The sequence below is a fragment of the Zonotrichia leucophrys genome, chromosome 1, assembly GCF_028769735.1.
Source record: "Zonotrichia leucophrys gambelii isolate GWCS_2022_RI chromosome 1, RI_Zleu_2.0, whole genome shotgun sequence".
Taxonomy (NCBI): Eukaryota; Metazoa; Chordata; class Aves; order Passeriformes; family Passerellidae; genus Zonotrichia; species Zonotrichia leucophrys.
Genome location: NC_088169.1, coordinates 2,058,038 through 2,080,889, shown reverse-complemented (window position 1 = coordinate 2,080,889; position 22,852 = coordinate 2,058,038). Strand labels below are relative to the sequence as shown.

The following is a 22,852-nucleotide window of genomic DNA, read 5'->3' as shown; positions in this document are numbered from 1 at the left end:
CATGGCTCCAACAGACACACAGACTGCTGAGACCTGTCTGGAGCAGGGAAAAGCTGCCTAAGTGGCAAAGCCGAGCTGAGCCAGCTGCTGGTGGAGATGGCTGGACAGTCATCAGTCTTGTTTTTACCCCTGGCATAGGCTGGTGGAGCCCCAGTCCCTTGTAGCACAGGCGCACTGAGTGAGCCTGGACCAGGCTGGACCTTCGGAGCCCTGATGTGAGTCAAGGTGTGGGGAGTCACAGGCACTTGAGCTTTGGGTTCTGAGCCGAAGAAGCAACTGCGGTACAGAGGAAAGAATGGCCTGTGATCATGTCCCCACATGCCCCCAGCGTCGCCCACAGCCCCATTTCATGCCCTGCCCAGCGCTCTCCCCGCCCGGTCCCGTCCCGCTCCTGCTCCGGCTCCTGCCAACCCCTTCCCAGTTTCTCGGGCTCCCGGCACCCGCCGCTTCCTTCCATCTTTCAGCGCCCGGGTCCAGCCCTTTCTCCCTGTCCGTGCCGGTCCTGCTCCCCGGCCCTGGAGCGCGGCCACACCGCCGCACCGCCCGCAGCCCCGCGCGCCCGTCCGGGGCCGCCCCGAGGCCGCGCTCCGCCGGCGCGCTCCGGTGCGGGGCGGGGAGGGGGCGGCGGAGGGAGCGGGGGGCTGAGGGCGGCGCTGGCTCGGGTTTCAGCAGGAGCCTTCGCGCCGAGCCAGCCCCGAGCCAGCGCCGACCCGCCGCCGAGCGCTCCGCGGGGCCAGCGCCGCACCGGGGCGGCCGCGGCACCGGGGCAGCGCCGGAGCGCGCGGGGCACCGGAGCGGCCGGCGGGGCCGGAGGGACCTCGGCGCCGGAGCCGCGGGGAGGCTGCGGGACGTCGCGGCGGGGCCGGACCCCGCGGGATGTGACCGCCGCCGGCACGGGACGCGCAGTGTAAGTCCCAGCGCCGGGCTCGGCCCCTGCCGGAGCCCCGCACGGTGGCATCGTCGCACGGTGGGACCGGACCGGGACCGGGACCGGGCGCTTTGTTCTGCCTCCGCCGCGGAGACAATGGAGCTGGGGGCGGGGGGGCGGGGGAGAACGGGGGGACGCGCCCGAGGCGGCGCAACACCGCGGAGCCGCCGCCGGACCGGGCTCGCTGGCGGCTGCCGGGCGGCACGGCACGGCACGGCACGGCACGGCACGGCACGGCACCGGGCGCTCACTGTGCCGCTGCAGGGCAGAGCCGCCGAGGCGAGGGCGCTCAGCGGAACCGTGGAGGCGCCGGGCGGGGGCTGCGAGCCCGGGCGGGGGCTGCGGGGCTGGCAGAGCGCCGGCACCGGGGCCGCCCGGTGCGGGACGTCCGGAGCGCCAGGGACCGGGACGGGGAGCGGCAGCGGACGCTGGGCCCGGCGGCTGGGGAGCCCCGGGAGGCCGGAGCTCGGGGCAGAGCGAGCCCCAACAGCTCCGGTGTACGGGGAACAGGCGAGGCCCCGCAGCGCCCTGGCGATGGGCACAATCCGGCAGGGGCCGATGCAGAGCGGGGATGTCCCGAGACAGGGACTGTGGGAATTGGCTCCGGCGCGGAAATGTTTCATTAGACTTTCCTTTGTGGGGGATGCGTTCTGAGAGACAGGAGAGCCCGCGGGGAGCCCCAGTGCGGCACAAAAATGGGATTCACAAGGATGCAGCGGGGACTGGACTGCATCCGCAGCAAAGGAGCGCCACCCCGCTCTGAGTGCTCGGGCCGTAGCGGAGGGTCATGAGGCTGTGGGGCCGGGCTGCAGCCAGCAGAAGGGTGCCGGTCCTGCAGGCCCAGGTGGGAGACGGTGGGAGAGCCGGGAGGCACAGAGGTGGCTGTGGATAGTGGTAGGTAGAGCAGAGGCTGGAAGTGAGCTGTTAGCCCAAGGCTGCACTGCAGGCAAGTCGGGGCTGGCCATGGTGTGGAGGGCAGATCATCTGAAACGAGAGAGAGAGAGAATCTCTGTGATTGTACAGGAGGAAAGCATATTCCAGGTCAGTGACCAGTGTTCAGCAAAGATTAAACAGGCTTCCTCTTCTGGACTGGAGTCTCAAAAACATCATTACACGAGTCATGGCCTCTCATGTCAGACCTGGGGTATGGCATCAGCAGCATCTGCAGCTTTCATGGAGCCTTCGCACAGCAAGCCCTCTGACATCTGTTTGTGGCATGCACAGGGGGAGCCGTCTCTCCAGCTCCTCTGCTGGGGCTGCTGGCAGCCCACTTCCCCTTTCTCATGGCTGACAGCAGGCACAAGCTGCTGCTGGCAAGGGTGCACACAGTGGTCCCAATGTAATTCCACGTCTTTTTTATTTCAAAATATCACACATCTGCTCCGTGTAGGCTGGGCTCTCCTGGTGCTCCAGCCTGTCAGCTCTAGGCTTAGATGGATGTTGCAGCTCGCTCCATTTTAGCTGCCCTTCCTGTCAACCTCCTCATCATGGCTCTGGACCTCAAAGACCCGTGTGAAGAGATTCTGGCAGTTTCCTTCAGAGGCTGCTGGTGCCGTTCTTCACAAGGGTGCCCGGTGGTGGGAGGGACACAGAGGGAGCGGGGCAGCGTGGCTCACGTTACAGACCGGCCAAGCAGCCCCGCACTGAGCTCTCTGCTAACTGAAAGCAGCTGTTCCGATTTTGTGACTCTGCATCCACTGAGGTCACTGCTGCTTCCCTCTGACCCAAACCTGCACACCTCGTTGTAACAGGGCTCTGCTGGCACCAAGGATGGCTGGTACCTCCCGCTGGTGCACTCTAGTAATGTTCAGTTCCACCTTGAGCTGAAAGATAGGCTTGCTGTGAAACTACTCACTGGCATCCAGGGAGGATAGAACTGAAGAAGCTTATACAGGCTTTCATCACCAGTTTTTCAGCCCTAATTTTTCTTCCCTGGTTGTGCTAGTGCTCTCAGCTGCTTTCACACTCCCCAGATTTGCTTTTCAAGTCTCTCTTCTCCCCTCCAGCAGTCCATAAAGCCTCACTGGCATCTCAAGGTAACTAATGGAACCAGGTGGGCTTTTCCCCATGTCTGTGCCCTGATTTCTTCCAGAGTCCAAGAGTCCAAGCTGCCCAAGAGTCTAAGCTCCTACCAAGGCTTTAAAATCTCTGCCCTGGCCCTTCCCATGACCTGAGCATCTGCAACACCATTGCAATGGTGCAGTCTCATCACAGAAGCTACCTCAGACCCCATTTCTCCAGCATGTTCTGGGGATAGGCAGTTACCCCACCATCTGGGGAATTAAAACTAGCTCCAACAGAGAGGCAGACCTGTCTAGGACCTCTGAGTTCATGCAGATTCCCAAATCGCAGCACACAAAAGTATTTTCTTTTGACTTCAGGTCCTAGGACATTGTGAGGGTTCTCACCTGCTGGGTGCAAGAAGGGCATATGGATTTACCTCAGACTGTGTGGATAGGCCTCAGAATAGATGCCCACTGAAGTAAACATTTCTTTATGAGTAGAAAATACTTTTAAATTATTTTGTTTCTGTCACTAACCCAGGATTTAAACAGGAAAAAAAAATCTAGACAGCTGATCCGAGGTGGGAAAGGGGATCCAAGAATACCATCATATGTGCCCTGGAAAGGGTTAACACCGCCGCGGAGTTCTTTGGTCAAGGGCTGATATTCTTAGTCCCCAAAGCAGGCATTGCCAGCCACCTCCATCCCCCAAGACAGGGAGGTTCTTGCTCCTGCATGTGACATGAGCGGCTCCTGAGTGTGGTTATGGGCCCAGCAGCAAACGCTTTCAAGAGAGTCCAAGAGTGAGCTCATGCTGCCGCCATCCCCGCAGACCACGGAGCCGCGTTCGCGGCGCGGAGCGGGGCCGGGGCCGCTGTTCGGGCGCAGCTCCGCGGCCGCGGCGCTACCCCGGTGTTCCCGGCGGGGCAGGGCCGGGCAGGGCAGGGCAGGGCAGCGCTGGCACCCCGGGCACGGGCGGCTCTCCGGGCTCTGCCGGTCCGGCTGCAGCGCTGCAGGAGCTGCGGCTGCCTCTGCCGCCCTCCCCCACTGCTGCAATGAAATGCAGTTACGAGGAAGGGAGGGAAGGAGCCGGAGCCAGCAAGGAGCAGCGAGAAGGAGACAAAGGAGGGGAGCGAGCGGCGGAGGGTGTGGGACGGAGCAGCTGGCAGCTCCGAGGGAGCCGCTGCGTTCCTACGGCACTGCCGCCGCCCTCCATGGCACCGGCGTGGGGCACCCGCCGATCTCCGTGCCAGCCCAAACAATGAGCACGGCCCGATTTTATCCCGGGCATTCCCAGCTGTGGGCACATCCTTTGCAATGCATCCTTTTTGATTCATTGTTCGCTGGATGGAAGCCCGCTCCAGTTCTGTGCCCCTTCCCAGGGACAGCAGATTTGCACTTCACGGGTTTTTGGCACCTAAGTCCCCGAGGTCCTGAAAGGCACGCTGCTGCGGAGAGAGGGGGTGGGGGCCAGGGTCTCAAGCAGTGACTCGCTGAGCTATCTGGTAATTTGAGACCAGCTTTTTACAGGGAGGAGAGATGCAAGGCTGCTGTTTGCCCAAAACTCTCTGTCCTCTTGCAGACAGGCTCTGAGCCTCTCAGGAAGCGTTCGGCTGTTAAAGGCACAGGGGCTGCTGCCCGGGGGCAGCTGATGCCAGTGCTGCCAGGCGGGCGGGGGCTGGAAGGAGCACCTGGGCATGTAGGAAGCGCCTCTGTGACAGGGTCCTAGCTGCTCTCCTCGGGGCACTGCCAGGTGTGAGCTCCCTCCAGGCGCTGACCCAGGCTTTTGTTCGGGCAGGCTCTGACACATATTGTCACATTTGCTTCTTGGGAGGGACGGGCGTTACATGGTGGTCGGCCAGCAGATACCTGGCAGGCCTTCCCTCTCCAGGCTGTTTTCTGTCCTTCCTTTGCTCTCCCTTAACCAGTATCCTCTGGTCTGCATTCCAGGCAGGATTAAAGTGAACTCTGCAAAGGAGATCAAGCCACCCTCTGCTCTGCTAGCTGCCAGCCATGGAGCAAGTGATGAGGTCAACAATGCTTCTGCTGGAGCTGCTTGTTCTTGGGGGCCTGAGAGCAGCGATGGGCTCTGCTGTCCTGGGCACCCTGGACCTACAAATAGATGAGGAGCAGCCGGCTGGCACCATCATTGGGGACATCAGTGCTGGCCTGCCCCCTGAAACTAGTGCCTACATGTATTTCATCTCAGCACAGGAGGGCAGTGGTGTCTCCACTGACTTGGGGATAGATGAGAATACAGGGATCATCAAAACAGCTCGTGTCCTGGACCGGGAGACTCGGGACCGCTACAGCTTCATTGCTGTCACCCCAGAGGGCATCACCGTAGAGGTGAACATCCAAGTGAATGACATCAATGACCACGCCCCAGCGTTTCCCAAGCAGCACAGCACCTTTCAGATCCCGGAGCACACCCCCATTGGCAGCAGGTTTCCCTTGGACCCGGCCTTTGATGCCGACAGTGGCCTCCTGAACACACAAGGCTACACAATTAAGGGAGGGAACGTGGGGCAGGCCTTCCGCCTGGAAACGCGCCGAGGACCCAACGGGGTCCTGTATTTGGACCTGGTGGTCAGCAACGTTCTGGATCGGGAGAACCGTTCCTCATACTCCCTGCTGCTGGAAGCCTACGATGGGGGCTCTCCGCCCCGGAGCACCCAGATGACACTGGACGTGTCCATTCAGGACATCAATGACAACGCCCCCAGCTTCAACCAGAGCCGCTATCACACGCTCATTTCGGAGAATCTGAAACCTGGCAGCAGCATCCTGCAGGTCTTTGCCTCTGACGCAGATGAAGGTGACAACGGGGATGTGATTTACGAGATCAACCGACGGCAGAGCGATCCCGAGCAGTACTTCACCATCGATGCCCGGACCGGAGTCATCAAACTCAACAAGGGTCTGGACTATGAGATGAGGAAGGTGCACGAGCTGGTGGTGCAGGCAAGGGATAAGGCTGTCCATCCTGAGGTGACCACAGCCTTTGTCACTATTCACGTGCGTGACTACAATGACAACCAGCCCACCATGACTATCATCTTTCTGAGTGAGGATGGCTCCCCACAGATCTCCGAGGGAGCCCAGCCTGGACAGTACGTGGCACGCATATCTGTTTCCGATCCCGACTATGGAGAGTATTCCAATGTCAATGTCACACTGGAGGGAGGAGATGGCAAGTTTGCCCTCACTACCAAGGACAACATAATCTATCTGATCTGTGTGGACCAGCTTCTGGATCGGGAGGAAAGAGACTCCTATGATCTGCGGGTGACAGCTACTGACTCAGGAACGCCCCCGCTGCGGGCAGAATCAGCCTTTGTGCTGCAGGTGATGGATGTTAATGACAACCCCCCGCTCTTTGACCAGCAGGAGTACAAGCAGAGCATCCCCGAGGTGGTGTACCCAGGCAGCTTTGTCCTGCAGGTGACAGCTCGTGACAAGGACCAGGGTCCCAATGGGGAGGTGCGGTACAGCATCCTGCATGGCCGCGACACCCACTCCAGCTGGTTCACCATTGACCCTGCCACCGGCATCATCACCACTGCTGCCCCTCTGGATTATGAAAAGGACCCTCAGCCTCAGCTCACTGTGCTGGCCACAGACCGGGGAACCCCTGCGCTCTCTTCCTCAGCTGTGGTGCACGTGGCCTTGCAGGATGTCAATGACAATGAGCCCGTGTTCAGGAGTAACTTCTACAATGTGTCCCTGAAGGAAAGCACCCCTGTTGGGACCTGCTTCTTGCAGGTAGGTGCAGGTATTGAGGCCAGAGCTCGGCAGGGGCACAGCCAGGGCTGTGGGCAGCCTGGGGTGGGAGACCTGCCCGTGCAGGGTGTTTGGGGCAGGTGTCATGGCTTTGGCGGGCAGTGTTTGCAGCAGGAATGCTGGGGCCGAGATCCCCGTCTTTGGTGTGAATCCAGAATGGGGCCAAGTCATGTACCTCCTTTCTGTGTGCAAGCAGTGGGCAATGCTACTGCCACCGGGCACACCACAAGGCTGTCCATTGCCCAGAGCATGGTGTGGGCCTCTCTTGAGGTGGCTCCTGCTTTGCCAGGCCTTGCTTGCATCACTGTGGAGCTACCTTGCAGCCAGGACACTCAAAATGGAGCTAAGGAATGCGATACTGCCTTTGGAAACTGCCTCTAGCCAGGCTTTGGACTTCCCTCTCCCCCTGTGAGGTCGTTCGCTCAAGATCATCAGTGTTGGTAAGGCTGCTTGTGAGCATTAATTATGCTAATGAGCTAATGAGCTGAGGCACGTGCTGCTGCACCAGCCTTTGTGTGGCAAGAGGTCACGGCTGGGGCTGGAGAGCTGCTGGGCCTCCAAAGCTCTGTGATGAGCTAGTGATGCCATTGGGACTCCGTGTGTTCTGTGCTCCCTGTGTGTGGTGTTTCTGCTGCAGCTCAGGCCCTGCAGCCCTGGTTCCTGGGACAGGTGATCCACCTGCCTGAGCTGGGCTGAGGGCAGGCGTGGGGGTGCACTGCCAGCCACGGCAGCATCCAGGCTGTGCATGGGGACAAGCACCAGTGGCACCGGGGGCATGTCCCTGCTGGAGGTGTGGGGCATGGGGATGTCTGGCTGGGACCACGAGAAGCTCTGGTGCCAGGTTGGTGAGAGGGGCCCAAGGGGACGGGAAGAACAGAAATTCTGGGGTCCATAAGACAAGGCTTGAGGAGGTCCTGTGACTTGGCCAGGAAAAAGGGTCCCTAGGTCACCGTGGAGGTGGCAAGAAAGGATGGTTTGTGGGTGCCCTGTGGGTACACTACAGGGGCATGGGGTGTGAGTGTGGATGGGCTGTGGGGTGTGTGTGCATGCAGGTGACTGATGGTGTGGGGTGGGAGTGCTGGAGAGGGGCTTGTTGGGCAGTGAGTGCAGTGGGTGGGGTACAAGTGTGGCAGGAAGGAGGAACTGGGTGGGAGCAAGGGCCAGGCGTGGAATAGAGAAGGCATGTGGAGCTGGTGCAAGTGTAGGATGGCAGAGATCAGGGGGCTTGGGGACAGGTCAGGGTAGGATTAGGGGGAAGGATGGGCAAGAGTGAGTGGGAGATGAGGAGGAAGATGTAGGTCAGGGGAGATTTGGGGTTGGTGTATGCAGGGCAGCACTACAGCCTGTCCCGGTGTGGGGAGTGTGGGGATGGGCAGGGCCGGGACAGGGCCGGGGTCAGAGCGGAGGTGCAGGGCAGCCCCGGGCCTGTGCAGAGCCCCCGAAGGGAGGCCCCCCTCTTTCCCTGTCCGTGCCTTCCTGCTCAGCGCGCTCGCTCGCCGTGTGGGAAGGGTTCTGGAAATGCAATCGGAGATGGCGGCGGGGCTCCTGAGGCGGCCGTGGGGCCGGGCTGGAGGAGAGGGCCCTGCACAGAGCTGGGGCTGGGGGCGCCCCAAAGAGTGCCCGGGGCTGGGGCTGGGGGCGCCCCAAAGAGCGCCCAGCACAGGGGCTGGGGCTGGGGGCACCCCAAAGAGCGCCCAGCACAGGGGCTGGGGCTGGGGGTGCCCCAAAGAGTGCCCGGGGCTGGGGCTGGGGGCGCCCCAAAGAGTGCCCTGCACAGAGCTGGGGCTGGGGGCGCCCCAAAGAGTGCCCGGGGCTGGGGCTGGGGGCGCCCCAAAGAGCGCCCAGCACAGGGGCTGGGGGTGCCCCAAAGAGTGCCCGGGGCTGGGGCTGGGGGCGCCCCAAAGAGTGCCCTGCACAGAGCTGGGGCTGGGGGCACCCCAAAGAGCGCCCTGCACAGAGCTGGGGCTGGGGGCGCCCCAAAGAGTGCCCGGGGCTGGGGCTGGGGGCGCCCCAAAGAGTGCCCTGCACAGAGCTGGGGCTGGGGGCGCCCCAAAGAGCGCCCAGCACAGGGGCTGGGGGCACCCCAAAGAGCGCCCAGCACAGGGGCTGGGGGCACACCCAGCAGTGCCCAGCACCGGGGCTGGGGGCACCCCAAAGAGCGCCCAGCACAGGGGCTGGGGGCACACCCAGCAGTGCCCAGCACCGGGGCTGGGGGCACACCCAGCAGTGCCCAGCACAGGGGCTGGGGGCACACCCAGCAGTGCCCAGCACCGGGGCTGGGGGCGCCCCAAAGAGTGCCCAGCACCGGGGCTGGGGGCACACCCAGCAGTGCCCAGCACAGGGGCTGGGGGCGCCCCAAAGAGTGCCCAGCACCGGGGCTGGGGGCACACCCAGCAGTGCCCAGCACAGGGGCTGGGGGCACACCCAGCAGTGCCCAGCACAGGGGCTGGGGGCACACCCAGCAGTGCCCAGCACACGGCCCCCGGCTCTGCCCTGTGCAGGGGCACGGCTGGCCTGGCAGCCGGCAGTGACCCAGGCTTGGCACGTTTGATGCCTTGGCCGAGCGCGGGTGTTTCTGTTTCGTTTGGAACAGCGCGGAGCACAGGTAACTCCCGCGCGGCCCCGGCACAAAGCAAACAGCTCACACATCTGCTGCTGCTTCCTCTGAGCCAGGAAATGTGAGAGGATGGGAAAGGAGGCTGGCCAGGCCCAGGGCTTGATCGAGGATGCAGCAGCAGCCAGCCGAGTCTGGGAGCTGGGCAGAGCCGGGACAGGGAGCCCTGGCTTGGAGCGCGGCTGCCTGGCATGGCCACCCCTGTGCCTCAAACAGGAAGGCTGCAGAGGTGCTGCCAGGGCTCTCGTGCCCAGTGCCCAGCACTGTTCCCCACGAAGCTGCCCGTGTCAGGTGTGCTGCCCCCACAGCCCTTTTGTGCTGTTGCTCCTGCTCAGCTCCATCTCTCTATGGCTTTCAGGCACTGGGGCTCACCCAGTGAGTATCTCTGTCAAAGCCTGGGTTCTGTCCGGACCCACACAATGGTGATGAATGCTCAGGTCACGGGCAGGCCCTGCCAGATGAGGCACAGGACACAGGACAGTCACCCGGGTTAGCACAGAGCTCAGTGAGTTTGCTTCTTTGTTAGCCTGCCCCATTTTTAAGCAGAAAAGGCTGGGAGGACCAGGCCTGTTTTTAGACAGTGATGTCTACTCTCCACGGACAGGACAGAAGGGTGGGGAAGGAAGGAGTCCCCGAGAGTGAGCAGGAGAGACGTGAACTATCACTACAGATGATCTGCTCCCTTGCAGACTCCGTTCTGTCTGCCAGCACAGTCTTTGTGTCTGAGTGTGAACAGGGATGAGCAGAGCAGGTTGCTGGCCTGAGCTTCTGAGAGAGAAAAAGGAACTCATAACATCTTCTCTGTTTATTGCTCGTGTTTACTATGGGCCAGGTCCCACAGTAGCAGACTGAGCATGAAGCAAAGGAAATGGCAAACTCGCTGTTCAGATCTGAGATGAGAATGAAACACTGGTGGAGACAGAGCCCAGGGTAGCAGTGAATGTGAGACCAGCAGAAAATGGAGCAGGAGATGGTCCCCAGCTGGCTGCCCTGCTCCTCTCTGCCGCCATGGGCTGATGCTGCAGAGGCTCTGGGGCACTGGACCCTGCTCCAGAGCTGTGCTCCATATAAATCTGCTCTGGTATAAATTCGCCCTGCTGGTTTGAATTTGCTTTAAACATTTGACTGTGTACCAGCACACTGCATGCATGGTCAGATAGTGTTTTTCTGGGACTTTCTGACTTTTCATGCTAAATCAAGTATTGTCTGTGCTCTGGCAGAGAGAGCTGTGAGCCCCATGTGGTGAGCATGGGCTGGTTGGACAGCAACCTGAATGGCATGGAGCGGTGGATTATTGATTCTTGCATATATTCAGAATTGATGATTTTGGAACCAGGGTTTACACACTGCCTTTGCACCCGTACACAAACATTGGGGAATGTCAGAAATTAAAAGCTGACCAGCAGTGCACCTAATGTAGAGTCTCTGCGGTTTTGAGGACAAGTCTGATGAGTGTTTGGTTCTGGTTTGTGACTCCATGGGGCATTCATGGGCAGTGCTACATGCATAGCCCCGTGGGCCGTGCCCCAGGGAGGAGGATGTGGATGAAGAGCTGTAGGCTACACCAGGGGCTGCACATTCACTGTATTACCAGGAGGGTCTGGAGGGCTGTTCCTGGCAGGGACACGGAGCGTGGCCAGGCATGGGCCTGGGGCAGCACGAGGACTAATGCTCACCCAGTGCGGGCAAGGAGAGTGCAGGAGGGAGGGGGCACTGCTGCCTGCCTGCCTGCATTTGTGTTCCTAGGGCAAGGGATTCGGTATCAACCTATTTCCAGATCTTTGCACAGCACAGAGCAGGCCTCCCCTCCTTAGAAACAAGGCAAGCTTTCCAGAGCGAGATGGGGAGATGCCTGGGGGCGTGCTGGGGGCAGGAACAAGGGGGAGAGAGTGTCACGGTGCTGAGGAGCAGGCTGCCGTGTGGGGGGATCGGGGGTACACAGCAGTGTGGGCATGGGGGAGATGCTGGTACATGGGAGGCTGTGGGGGGAGGTGAGTGCTGTTGTTACCGCCAGAAGAGCTGCATTTGTTCCAAATTCCTGTGAAAGTTATTTCCTTGCGCTGCCAGCAGCCTCCTCCTGGGCTTGGCACAGCAGCCAGCGCCATGATTAATTCAAGTAGCATTTCCCCTGGAGCTGCAGCAGCTTTTCCACTGCAGCTGAGAGGCCCCAGCCCCTCGCGCTCCTCTCCCCCATGCTCTGCTCCTCCTCCCAGCCCCCTGGAACAGCTCCCTCCTTCCTCCGTGCGATCCCCAGCCCCCTCACAGCTGCCCCTTCTCCCGTACCTCTGCCTCAGCCCTAGGCCCCGCAGAACTGCTCTTTCCCCGCTGCCCCTGCTCGCGCAGCTCGCTCATCCACATCCACCCACACCCACCACACTGCAGCCCTGGCAGGGCCAGTCCTTCTGCCCCTCCCGTGCCCCAGCGTGCTCCCCCTTTCTGCTCCCCCTTTCTGCTCCCCTTGTTCTCCCACACCCCTGGTCAGTGCCAGCTGCAGTTGTTGTGTCCCCCCTCGCCACTGTGACCCAGGGCAGCTCTCCTCCACCTGCACAGCCCTTGGGGCATGCCAGCCTCTCCCTCTGGAATCCCAGAATGGTGTTAGGTGGGAAGGGACCGTAAAGATCGTCCAGCTACAGCCCCCTGCCATGGGCAAGGGCATCCTCCACTAGACCAGTCCTGGCCTTGGACACTTCCAGGGAAGGAGCAGCCACAGCCCACCCTCACAAGGATGAATATCTCACAAGATGCCATCTAACCTGGTCCTCTGGCCATGTGAAGCCATTGCCCCTTGCCCTGTCAGTCCAGGCCCTTGTCCAAAGTCCCTCTCCAGCTCTCTTGGAGCCCCTTTAGGCACTGGAAGGGACTCTAAGGTTTCCCTGGTGCCTTTTTGAGGTTGAGCACCCCAATCTCACCCAGCCTGTCTCCAGAGCAGCTCCATGTCCTGCTGATGTTGGGGGCCCCATGCTGGCCTTGCTTCCTAGGCTCACCCTGCCTGGCATGCTCAATGCTGTGCTGACCCCAGTCTCTCCTGCACATCTTATGGATATGTGTCCCATCTTTTTGTACGGATCTTCTCTGAGCACTCTCTGCCTGAGCTCCACATGGCTGAAACCCAGCCCCACACCCTGGGTTGGGTCATTCTGGCTTCAGTGCCCCCAGGGTCCTGCCATTTTTGCCCTGTGCTGTGGCTGCCCCATTCAAGCCCCTGACCTTGAGCACTCTTCCCAGCTTCCCAGCCCTGCTCTGCTCCAGGATTCCCTGTCCCTTTCTGCTCCCCAGCTTCCAGGTCCTGTTCAGCTCCTGCACCTTCTGTGGGGCTCCCTATGCCCTGCAGCTCCTGGCTGCAGATGCCATTTCACTAGCAGACACTCAGGTGCAGAACCTCGCTCCTTGTCCATCTGTGCCCTGTGCTTGGAGGCCCCTGGGCTCCCAGAAGGGTGCTGGGCACTCCCAGGCTCCCTCCCCTCTTGCCCAGCCTCACCATTCACGCCCTGCCTCCTGCCAGTGCCTGTGGTGAACTTCCTGCCCCATCTCAGGGCAGCCCCTGCTCCCCATGCCCAGCTACACGTGTTTCTGGCAGCCCTGTGTGTGTCCTAGAGTCACAGGAGGGTGGGAAGGGACTTAAAGCCCATCTCCTTCCACTCCCTGCCATGGCAGGGACACCTTCCACTACACCAGGGTGCTCCAAGCCCCATCCAGCCTGGCCTTGGGTGCCAGGGCTGGGGCAGCCACAGCTGCTCTGGGCAGTGTGGAGGCCATGGCAGTGTGGGACCCCCAGCCCGTGCCTGGGGCCCTGGGGAGCCTGCAGTGTGAGCCTGCAGTGTGACCCAGCAGTGTGACCCAGCAGTGTGAGCTGCAGTGTGAGCTGCAGTGTGACCCAGCAGTGTGACCCAGCGGTGTGAGCCTGCAGTGTGACCCAGCGGTGTGAGCCTGCAGTGTGACCCAGCGGTGTGAGCCAGCAGTGTGAGCCTGCAGTGTGACCCAGCAGTGTGAGCTGCAGTGTGACCCAGCAGTGTGACCCAGCGGTGTGAGCCTGCAGTGTGAGCCTGCAGTGTGACCCAGCGGTGTGACCCAGCAGTGTGAGCCTGCAGTGTGACCCAGCAGTGTGACCCAGCAGTGTGAGCCTGCAGTGTGAGCCTGCAGTGTGACCCAGCGGTGTGAGCCTGCAGTGTGACCCAGCGGTGTGACCCTGCAGTGTGAGCTGCAGTGTGACCCAGCAGTGTGACCCTGCAGTGTGACCCAGCAGTGCTGGCAGCTGCACTGGGGCTCCCTGCACGGGGGGCTCCATGGGGAGCCATGGGGGCTGACTCTCGCCTTGGCCACGTGTGCTGCGCTGCTGCTGGGCCAAAGCCTGACCCTGCTGCCTCCCCTGGGACCCGGCCATGCTGGGGGCTGGGCCAAAGCCTGACCCTGCTGCCTCCCCTGGGACCCGGCCGTGCTGGGGGCTGGGCCAAAGCCTGACCCTGCTGCCTCCCCTGGGACCCAGCCGTGCTGGGGGCTGGGACAAAGCCTGGAGACAGGAGTGGCTCCTGAAATAGCCGTGTGGCTGCTGCCTGGCCGCTCTGGGCTGGCCAGTGGCCGTGCCAGGGCTGGGAGGGCAGAGGCTGGCGCGCGCTCCGGCGCGGGGAGCCGTGCGTGGGATCGCTGACCACACTGGCGCCAGCCTCCCCTCCTCTCCCACCAAGAGCCGTCACTCAGAGGGGCGGGAGCCCCAGAGCCAGATGTTTGCCAAAGCCACAGCACAACATGTGCGCAGCAGAGCCCCAGCCGTGGCCAGGCTCCAGATGAGCTCCCTGCCTGCTGACTGCGCTGGCTGCAGTGGGGAGCAGGGCTGAGGAATGGAGCCTGAGCAGTGCTCCATCGCTTCTCAGTGCTGTGGGCTGGGGCACGGGGCAGCAGGAGCTGTGTACGAGGGGCTCTGGTGATGGCTCTATGGGAAGGGGCAGCTTTGACTCCCACAGGGTGAGGGACCTCGGTGTGGGGCTGTACTTCATCCATCCCCATCTCTGGGAGATGTAGGAAGTCTGTTGTGCCCTGGCTGTTCCTCCTGTCTTGCTGGGGTGCTGGGAGGAGGGTGTGAAATTGCGAGGCCTCCATACCCATCACTGCCCTCCCAGCTCTCCATGCAGGGGGGAGAGGCACACTTGGCCAGGACCCTGCTTCCCTTTCCAAGTCTGGTGCTCTGGTTTCGTGCTGCCTGACCCTGAGTCATCTTGCTGTTCTCCTTTGTTGTGCTCTTTGCTCCGTGGTGGCCACAGCCCTCCGCCTGCATGCTCTTCTGCCCAGCTGCAAGGCACTGCAGCAAAGCCTTCCCACCACACCTGCAGGCAGGGCAGGGCAGGGAGCAGATGCTGCTGCCCGGGGTGGCTCTGCAGGGACGGGGAGCAGATCAGCTCTCTTGGAACAGTCTGAGCTCAGTGGGGAACTGGGGTGTTCAGGAGGGTCTTTGGCTGGAGATCACAGAATGGCTGAGTTTGGAAAGGACCTCTTGAGATAGGTCCCATGCACAAGCAGTACCATCCAGAGTTGGTTGCCCTGGGCATCCCCACTTTCCTGGGAAGCCGCATAAAGGAAAAGTGCTTCCTGATCTTCAGAGGGACTCTCCTGTGTTCTGGTGTGTGCCCATGCCCTCTGATCCTGACACTGGGCACAACTGGGAAGAGCCTGGATCCTCTTGTTGCCCTCATTCCTGTATGAGTGATAGCCCTTCTCCAGGCTGAGCCACCCCAGCTCCCTCAGTCTTTTGTCCCAGGAAGGGTGCTCCAGTCCCTTCATCATCTTTGTGGCCCTCACTGGACTCTCTCCAGTGTGGCCATCTCTGTCCTGCACTGGGGGAGCCCTGAGGAGTACTGTGCTGTACCCAGCGCCAGCTGTGGCCTCACCACTGCTGAGAGAGGGGCAGGATCCTCTCCCTGACCTGCTGGCCACACTCACCTGATGCTGCCAGGACACCATTCTCCTTCCTTGCAGCAAGGGCACATTGCTGCCTCACCTTGGCACCCACGGGGCCTCTCTGCTCAGCTGCTCTCCAGGGTGCAGCCCCCAGCCTCTGCTGCTGCAGGGCATTGCTTCCTCCCCGGGTCAGAGCTTTGCCAGAACTGTCCCTTATAAACTTCAGGAGGCCTCTCGTCCCTCCCTGCAGCCTCTCAAGGTTGCTCCAGATGCAGCATGACCCTCTGGCAAATCAGCCACTCCTCCCAGTTTGGGGCCATCAGCAAACTGCTCAGGGTGCACACTGCACCATCAAACAGGTCATTAACGGAGATGCCAAACGGCTGCAGGCAGGACTGACCCTGGGGTACACAGCTGGCTGCTGGCCTCCAGGTAGGAATTGTGCCCCTGACCACCACTCTCTGCACAGGAGGCATTCAGCTGGTTTTCAGCTGGTTTTCACCTGAATGGGGATCTCATGGAGGAGAGTGTCAAAGAATTTAGTGCACTTCAGGTTGACAATATCCACTCCTTTTCTGTCATCCACCAGGCCAATCATTTATCAAGTGGATCAAGCATGATTTTCCTTAGGGGACACTGTGCTCACCACTCCTGATGATTTTCTTGTCCTTCCCATGCATAAAAATGGTTTCCAGGAGTAGCTGCTCCATCAGTTTCCCAGGGATCAAGGTGATGCTGATTGTTTTGTAGTTACCTCGGTCCTCCTGCCTTGCTCTTGAAGATGGGAGATATTTACCTTCCCACAGTCTTCAGGCACCTCCCAAACGTGATGATTATTGTGAAGGGCCTGGCGGTGATGTGCTTCACCCTCTTCTCTGAGACCTGAGGCTCCTGAAGACCCATCCCACTAGCAGAGAGTAAGGGAAAGAGTGCATTAAATACCCCAGTCTTTTCCATGTCCTGTGTCACCAGGTCCCTCGTCTCCTTCAGCTGTGGGCCTGCATTTTAGCCAGCCTTCCTTTTGTCACCAATGCCCTTACAGAAGCCCTTCTTGCTGACTTGGACATCCCTTGCCAGATTCAAACCCAGCTGGGAACTGGGTGCCAACAGCAGTGTTCCCATGTAATTGCACTGATCAGTGAGTGATTTTGGCTGAAGGTAGCCCAGATGTGATCCCCAAACCCTGCCATGGTAGCAGCCTCTTCTACACCTATCCACAAAGTCTTCAAAACATGGGGGTCATGCCTGGGTTCCTTAACACATCCTCTGGTCTCAAGGGCATGTGCCTTTTCATTTGCATCCATTTTTGACAGAAATGGAGTATTTTTTCTGTCACTTTCATGCAGAGCCTTTCCCTCACTGCTCATGAGCCTCTCCCCAGAGCCTGCCTCCCAACCTGTCTTTCACCCACTGATTGCCCAGCCCTCCAAACTGCAGCATCCTGCCTTGGATATGAGGACAGTGGGAGAAGGTGTCAAAATCCTTCCCAAAGTGAAGGCAATTGTCACCCACAGCTGTCAGCCCTTTGAGCCCAGATCCCATCACCACAGAGAGCAAACAGGATAGTCAATCTATGACGGCTCTTCCCTTCCAGGATCTTTCATGTGGCCTAAAACATGCTAGAAGACTCACGCCACGATTCTCCCAGGGCCCAAGGTGTGGCTGACGAGGGCGTAGACCCTCAGATGATCCTTTTGGCCTTTGTTGAGGGTGGGATGTGAGACTTGCATTCCTCCAGGTGTCAGGGATCTCCCCTGCTTTGCCCCCACACGTGAAGAGCAGCCCCACAAATCCATTTCTGCCAGACTCCATTGATGCAGCCTGTTGAGTCCCATGGACTCACGTGGATCAATCTTTCCAAAGAAATACTGGCTCTCTCCTCACCCCTCTCTGGAGGCTCTCTGAAGCCTTTTGAACAGCATGGGGGCCTGGGAGGCTGGTGGAGTCCGAGGTGGAGGAGGCACTGAGTGTCCCAGTCTTAGCTGTGCCTGCTGCTGCTGAATCCACACTCAGAAATGGGCTCCTCTTCAGGCCTTCACTGCCAGCACAGTGCAGAGGCTCTTCTTGGCACGCTCAGGCTTGAACTTTGACTTTGCTGGCACAGCCTGACATGCCTGGCAGTGTCTATAGATTCCTACTCTGTGTCTTGCCTCCGTGTCCATCTCAAAGGATTGTGGAATGGTTTGGGTTGGAAGAGACCTTAAATATCATCTCCTTCCACCCCCTGCCATGAGCAGGGACACCTTCCACTCGACCAGGTTGTTCCAGGCCCTGTCCAACCTGGCCTTGGACACTCCCAGGGATGCAGGGGCAGCCACAGCTTCTCTGGACACCCTGTGCCAGGCCCTCATCACTCTCACAGGGAAGAATTTCTTCCCAATATCCAATGTAAACCTGCTCGCTGTCAGTGTGGAGCAGCTCTCCCTTGTCCTGTCTTTTGAGGCCCTTTTGAATAGCCTCTCTCTCCATCTCATTGGCTCCCTTCAGGTGCTGAAATGCCCCAGTGAGGTCACTGCAGAGCCTCCCCCTCTCCAGGCTGGACAGTCCAGTTCTCTCAGCATGCACCACCTTCTGCATGGCAGCTTAGCCCGGAGGCCCCTGCTTAGCCCAGGCCATCTGCTGAGGTCTCTGTGTTTTCCTGAGCACTGGGATGGGCTGCTCTGAGTGTGCTGTCCTGAAGGCCTGCCAGCTTTCCTCAGCTGCCTTGGCCCTCAGTGCTGCCTCCCACGAGATCCCTTCCATCGACCAGTTCCCTGTAAAAGCTGAACTCTGCCTTGCAATCCAGGGTCTGCACTCAGCTTCTCTTCTTCCTCACTCCCTTTAGGATCCTGAATCTGCTGCTGCATGGCCGCTGCAGTCACAGCTGCTGCCAGCTGCCACATCCCCAGTCAGCAGTCCCTTCTAGGAACAGCAGATCCAGCTGCGTGCCACCCCTGCTTGGCAGGGGCTCTGGAATCTCTGTGACACCGGGGCTCTGATCCTGGCTTCCTCGGGCACTGCTGCTTCCTTGGCAGCTTCAGGTCAGGAACCTCCTGGCAGGGCACTGCTGTCCTTGGGCTTACAGCCCTTGTGGCTGTGCGGGCTCCGTTCAGAAGTCAGAGGAGAGAGGGCAGCGGGGCTGCCGTTCAGGCTCAGAGCCCTGGCTCCTGCTCCCACACATTCTAGGGAGCAGCAGGACTGGCGCAGCCCCAGGGCAGAGTTTCCTGGGCAGTTCCACAGGCAGCTTGACCCCGTTTCCCTCTATTTTTCAGGCAAACATCAAGAGTCTCATGAGTGAGCTGCAGTGAAACCAGCTGTGGATCCAAGACTTGGGGCGGATGCTAAATACAGAGCCTGGGGCTGCCCTGCATTAGCTTCTAGCAAAGTTCCTGGAAAAATGTCCATGCTTGGTTTAAAAATTTCCAGAAGTGGTGAACTCACCGCAGGCCTTAATGAGCCCTTTTGGTGGCTAATTGCCCTCGCAGCTAAAAATGTGTCCCTGTCTCAAACTGTGTGTGCTCTGAGTCTGCAGCAGTGCGTGCAGCTGGAATGAGGTGGTTGCCATACCTGGTGGTCCCTGTGGTGTCTCTCAGGAGTCCCCAGGAGCCATCCCCCAGCTGCAGAGGGGATCCTGCTGTCCCTGAGTCTCGTGTCAGGCCCTGCTGAGCGTGGGCTGCCCAGGGGCAGTCAGCCAATCCCATCCCATGGGATTCACACATGGGACATCAGCAGTCTGCAGGCAGGGAGCTGGGACTGGGGAGCAGTGGCAGAGCACAGAGCAAAGTGTCCAGTGGCCCCAAACTCAGCCAACACCATGACCTGGTCTAGCAGGTGTTTTGCTGCTAGACCAGGTGTTTGCTGTTCCTGTGGCTTCTCTCTAGACACCAGTTTAGCATCTCCCATCCAAGGGAGACAGAACCAGGTGCAGGGCTGCAGTTATGGTGGCACCAGTGATGTCACCTCTCTTAGATGCTGTGTAGGCTCATGGTCTGTGTTGGACCAGCGGTTCACAGATGGTCCCACCACAGGATGGGGCAGTGAAGCAGTAGATACATGGGGTACCTTGTCCTGGCTGCACAGCCAGGGCTGGTTCTGATACCAGACTGCTGGCTCCACCAGTTATCTTGCTGGAACATGGCTCTGGGTACCGGGAAGCCACCAGGGAGGTGGTGCTGCACTGCACAGTAGTGAGAGCTCATCTGTTGCTTCCCTGTTCCTGAAACCTGGCCCAGGTCTTGTGGCAGGAAGCTGGGTATTCCCCCTTTGGGTATTCCTAAGGGGGGCACCCATCAGAAGATGGTTATGGTGGGGAAGGGAGACTCTTCTGGAAGCATCAGAGCCCCTGGGCTAAGGAGCCTGCAGCTGCTATCTCACTCTGCAGCAGAGACTGTGGATGTACAGTGATTAAAGCAGCTGATGTGCATTTTGATAACCTTCAGAGTGAGAAATACTTCATTCTGAAGGAAAGAAAAAACTTCATTTACCATATAGTACATATTCCAGTTGGTTATGCATTTCCACCTGCAGTGGGGGAGAAGGCTGGCAGCTGACCCAAGGAATGGCACAGGCACACAGGGTGTGGGCACAGGGCTGTATCCCATACAGGCACACAGGGTGTGGGTACAGGGCTGTATCCCATACAGGCACAGGGTGTGGGCACAGGGCTGTATCCCATACAGGCACACAGGGTGTGGGCACAGGGCTGTATCCCATACAGGCACAGGGTGTGGGTACAGGGCTGTATCCCATACAGGCACACAGGGTGTGGGTACAGGGCTGTATCCCATACAGGCACACAGGGTGTGGGCACAGGGCTGTATCCCACACAGGCACAGGGTGTGGGTACAGGGCTGTATCCCATACAGGCACAGGGTGTGGGCACAGGGCTGTATCCCATACAGGCACACAGGGTGTGGGTACAGGGCTGTATCCCAGCACAGGCACACAGGGTGTGGGCACAGGGCTGTATCCCATACAGGCACAGGGTGTGGGTACAGGGCTGTATCCCAGCACAGGCACAGGGTGTGGGCACAGGGCTGCATCCCGGCACAGGCACCCAGGGTGTGGGTACAGGGCTGTATCCCAGCACAGGCACACAGGGTGTGGGTACAGGGCTGTATCCCAGCACAGCACAGGGTGTGGGCACAGGGCTGTATCCCATACAGGCACAGGGTGTGGGTACAGGGCTGTATCCCAGCACAGGCACACAGGGTGTGGGTACAGGGCTGTATCCCACACAGGCACAGGGTGTGGGCACAGGGCTGTATCCCATACAGGCACAGGGTGTGGGTACAGGGCTGTATCCCATACAGGCACACAGGGTGTGGGTACAGGGCTGTATCCCATACAGGCACACAGGGTGTGGGTACAGGGCTGTATCCCAGGCACAGCACAGGGTGTGGGTACAGGGCTGTATCCCATACAGGCACAGGGTGTGGGTACAGGGCTGTATCCCATACAGGCACAGGGTGTGGGCACAGGGCTGTATCCCAGCACAGCACAGGGTGTGGGTACAGGGCTGTATCCCATACAGGCACACAGGGTGTGGGTACAGGGCTGTATCCCATACAGGCACACAGGGTGTGGGCACAGGGCTGTATCCCAGGAAGGGCACGGGCACACAGGGTGTGGGTACAGGGCTGTATCCCACACAGGCACACAGGGTGTGGGTACAGGGCTGTATCCCATACAGGCACACAGGGTGTGGGTACAGGGCTGTACCCCTGTAATGACAGGCTGCATGGAGCCACTGTACTGGTAACCTGCACATGACCTCCGGTGATATCAGCAGGGTCAGATTTGTGTTTTCTGCTGAGCAGCTCCCCAGGAAGATGGGCTGGCTCAGTAAGGCAGGGGGATGGTGAGCTCTAGGTGGGTCCAGTTTCCCAAAGTGCCTCCTGACCCAGTTCTGTCACAGCACCTGTGTTTCCAAGCGCTCTGCAGCTGGAGTGGGGAGGGGGGATCCTGTTCCATGGTGCTTCTTCTGGCAGCTGCTGCAGGGCTGGGGAGCAGATCCTCTGCACCGGAGCTTAGTGCTTGCTGGAGATGTGGTCTCAGATTCTCCCTGCAGGCAGCCCCACGGCAGCAGGGCTGCTGGGGTGCCGCAGGTGCTGCCTCCTGTTGCTGCTCAGGACAGGGTGGCCCATTCCCAGTGACTGTTCCCTGCAGGCCCTGTGTCCTGCCTGGGTTGCTGCATCCCGGTGCGCGGCTCGCAGCCCCCAGCCGGGCCCTCGGCTTGGCTCCTCCATCAGCGAGGCCCCATGGCTGCTGCGGGGAGGAGCTGTGGCTGACGAGGCCTGAACTCCGCTTCACCCGGGCCTGGCCCAGCTGCCTTCCCCAGCTCTGTCTCCCAGCTTTGCTCTCCGTGGAGCTCCCAGCTGGTGGAGGAGCTGTGGGCAGGGATGTGGAGTCAGGAGTTGGTTTCTGCTGGCCTGAGCTCTGTGGGAGCCCAAAGGAGGAGCTGGGGAGGGCAGGCAGGGAGCAGCATTCCTCCTCCTGCCACGTCTGTCATAGTGGGTGCACTTCTTGTGCTACAGGCAGTGTGAGACTGGACTGTCACAGGGCAGTGCCACCCTCCATCCTCATGCCCTGTGTCTGGGGCTGCTAGACACAGGACAGAGCCAGGGCTGTGGTGACAGGGGGGTGACTTTCTTCCTGTCCCATCCTGAGTGTCTTTGCAGAAAAGAAGGAATAGAGGTGCAGGGGCTGCTGCTGCTGCAGTGCTGCATGTCCTGCAGAAAAGCAGTGGCCGGTCTGGGACAAGAGCCACAGTTGCTGTTGCGCTGCGTTGTGATGGCCAGCTCTGAGGGTGGCATGGTGGCTGTGCCATGGAGCACAAGGTGGCACTGGGGTGTGGTGGTGGGGCTGGGCTGGCTCTGGCTGGTTCTGTTCTGTTCAGGTGGTGCCTTCCCTCGCACAGGTGACAGCCACAGACGCAGACAGCGGCGCGTTCGGCTCCCTTTCCTACTCCATCGGCTCTGGCATCGGCAGCGTCACCCCCACGCAGTTCAGCATTGACAAGCACTCGGGGCAGCTGTGCACGGTGCAGCCCCTGGACCGTGATGAGGGCACGGCTGCCTACGACTTCACCATCACTGCGGTGGACGGGGTGAGTGCTGCCGAGGCCGCACACGCAGTGCTGCTGCGCCAGCCCTGTGCCGGGTGCTGCTGTCCTCGGCTGTCCCTGACCCGGTGCCTCCGCAGGGCGGCCTGAACTCCATGGTGTACGTGAAGGTGTTCCTGGAGGACACCAACGACAACCGGCCGGTGTTCTACCCGCTGGAGTACGCTGCCAGCATCAGCACGCAGAGCATGCCGGGCACGGCCGTGCTGCGCGTCACTGCCCACGACAAGGACGAGGGCCTCAACGGCAGGGTGACGTACCGCATCGTCCGGGGAAACTCGCCCCCGCTCTTCTCCCTCAACAAGGACACAGGTGAGCCCTCGGGCAGCCAGGGCAGGCAGCCGTTGGAGCGCTGTGATGTGGGAGGTATCCTGAAAACCAGCCTGAGTGTCCCTGCTTGGCCACCTCAGCAGTGCAGCCTATCTCCAGAGCACGTCTGTTCCTCTCCCTGCCACATCCTTCCCTGCTAAACTTCCTTAGCCTCTCGTAACCCCTTCCCAGACTCAGTCCCTGACTTTTTGTTACTGCTCCCT

At 60.3% G+C, this 22,852-nt stretch overlaps 1 protein-coding gene across 2 annotated transcripts in view; it reads left to right on the top strand.

Annotated features, from left to right (window-relative positions):
- The first annotated feature begins 770 nt into the window (after positions 1-770).
- DCHS1 (dachsous cadherin-related 1) overlaps positions 771-22,852 on the top strand; it is a 45,706-nt gene continuing 23,624 nt past the window's right edge. Inside the window, exons 1-4 of one of the 2 annotated variants that reach the window (XM_064705101.1) lie at positions 771-907; positions 4,882-6,696; positions 22,116-22,304; positions 22,400-22,631. In XM_064705101.1, coding sequence (XP_064561171.1) covers positions 4,945-6,696; positions 22,116-22,304; positions 22,400-22,631 — 2,173 coding nt within the window. In that variant the 5' untranslated portion in view covers positions 771-907; positions 4,882-4,944. Of the gene's footprint in view, positions 908-4,834; positions 6,697-22,115; positions 22,305-22,399; positions 22,632-22,852 lie in introns of those variants that run through there. The other variant, XM_064705111.1, reaches the window with a different exon arrangement.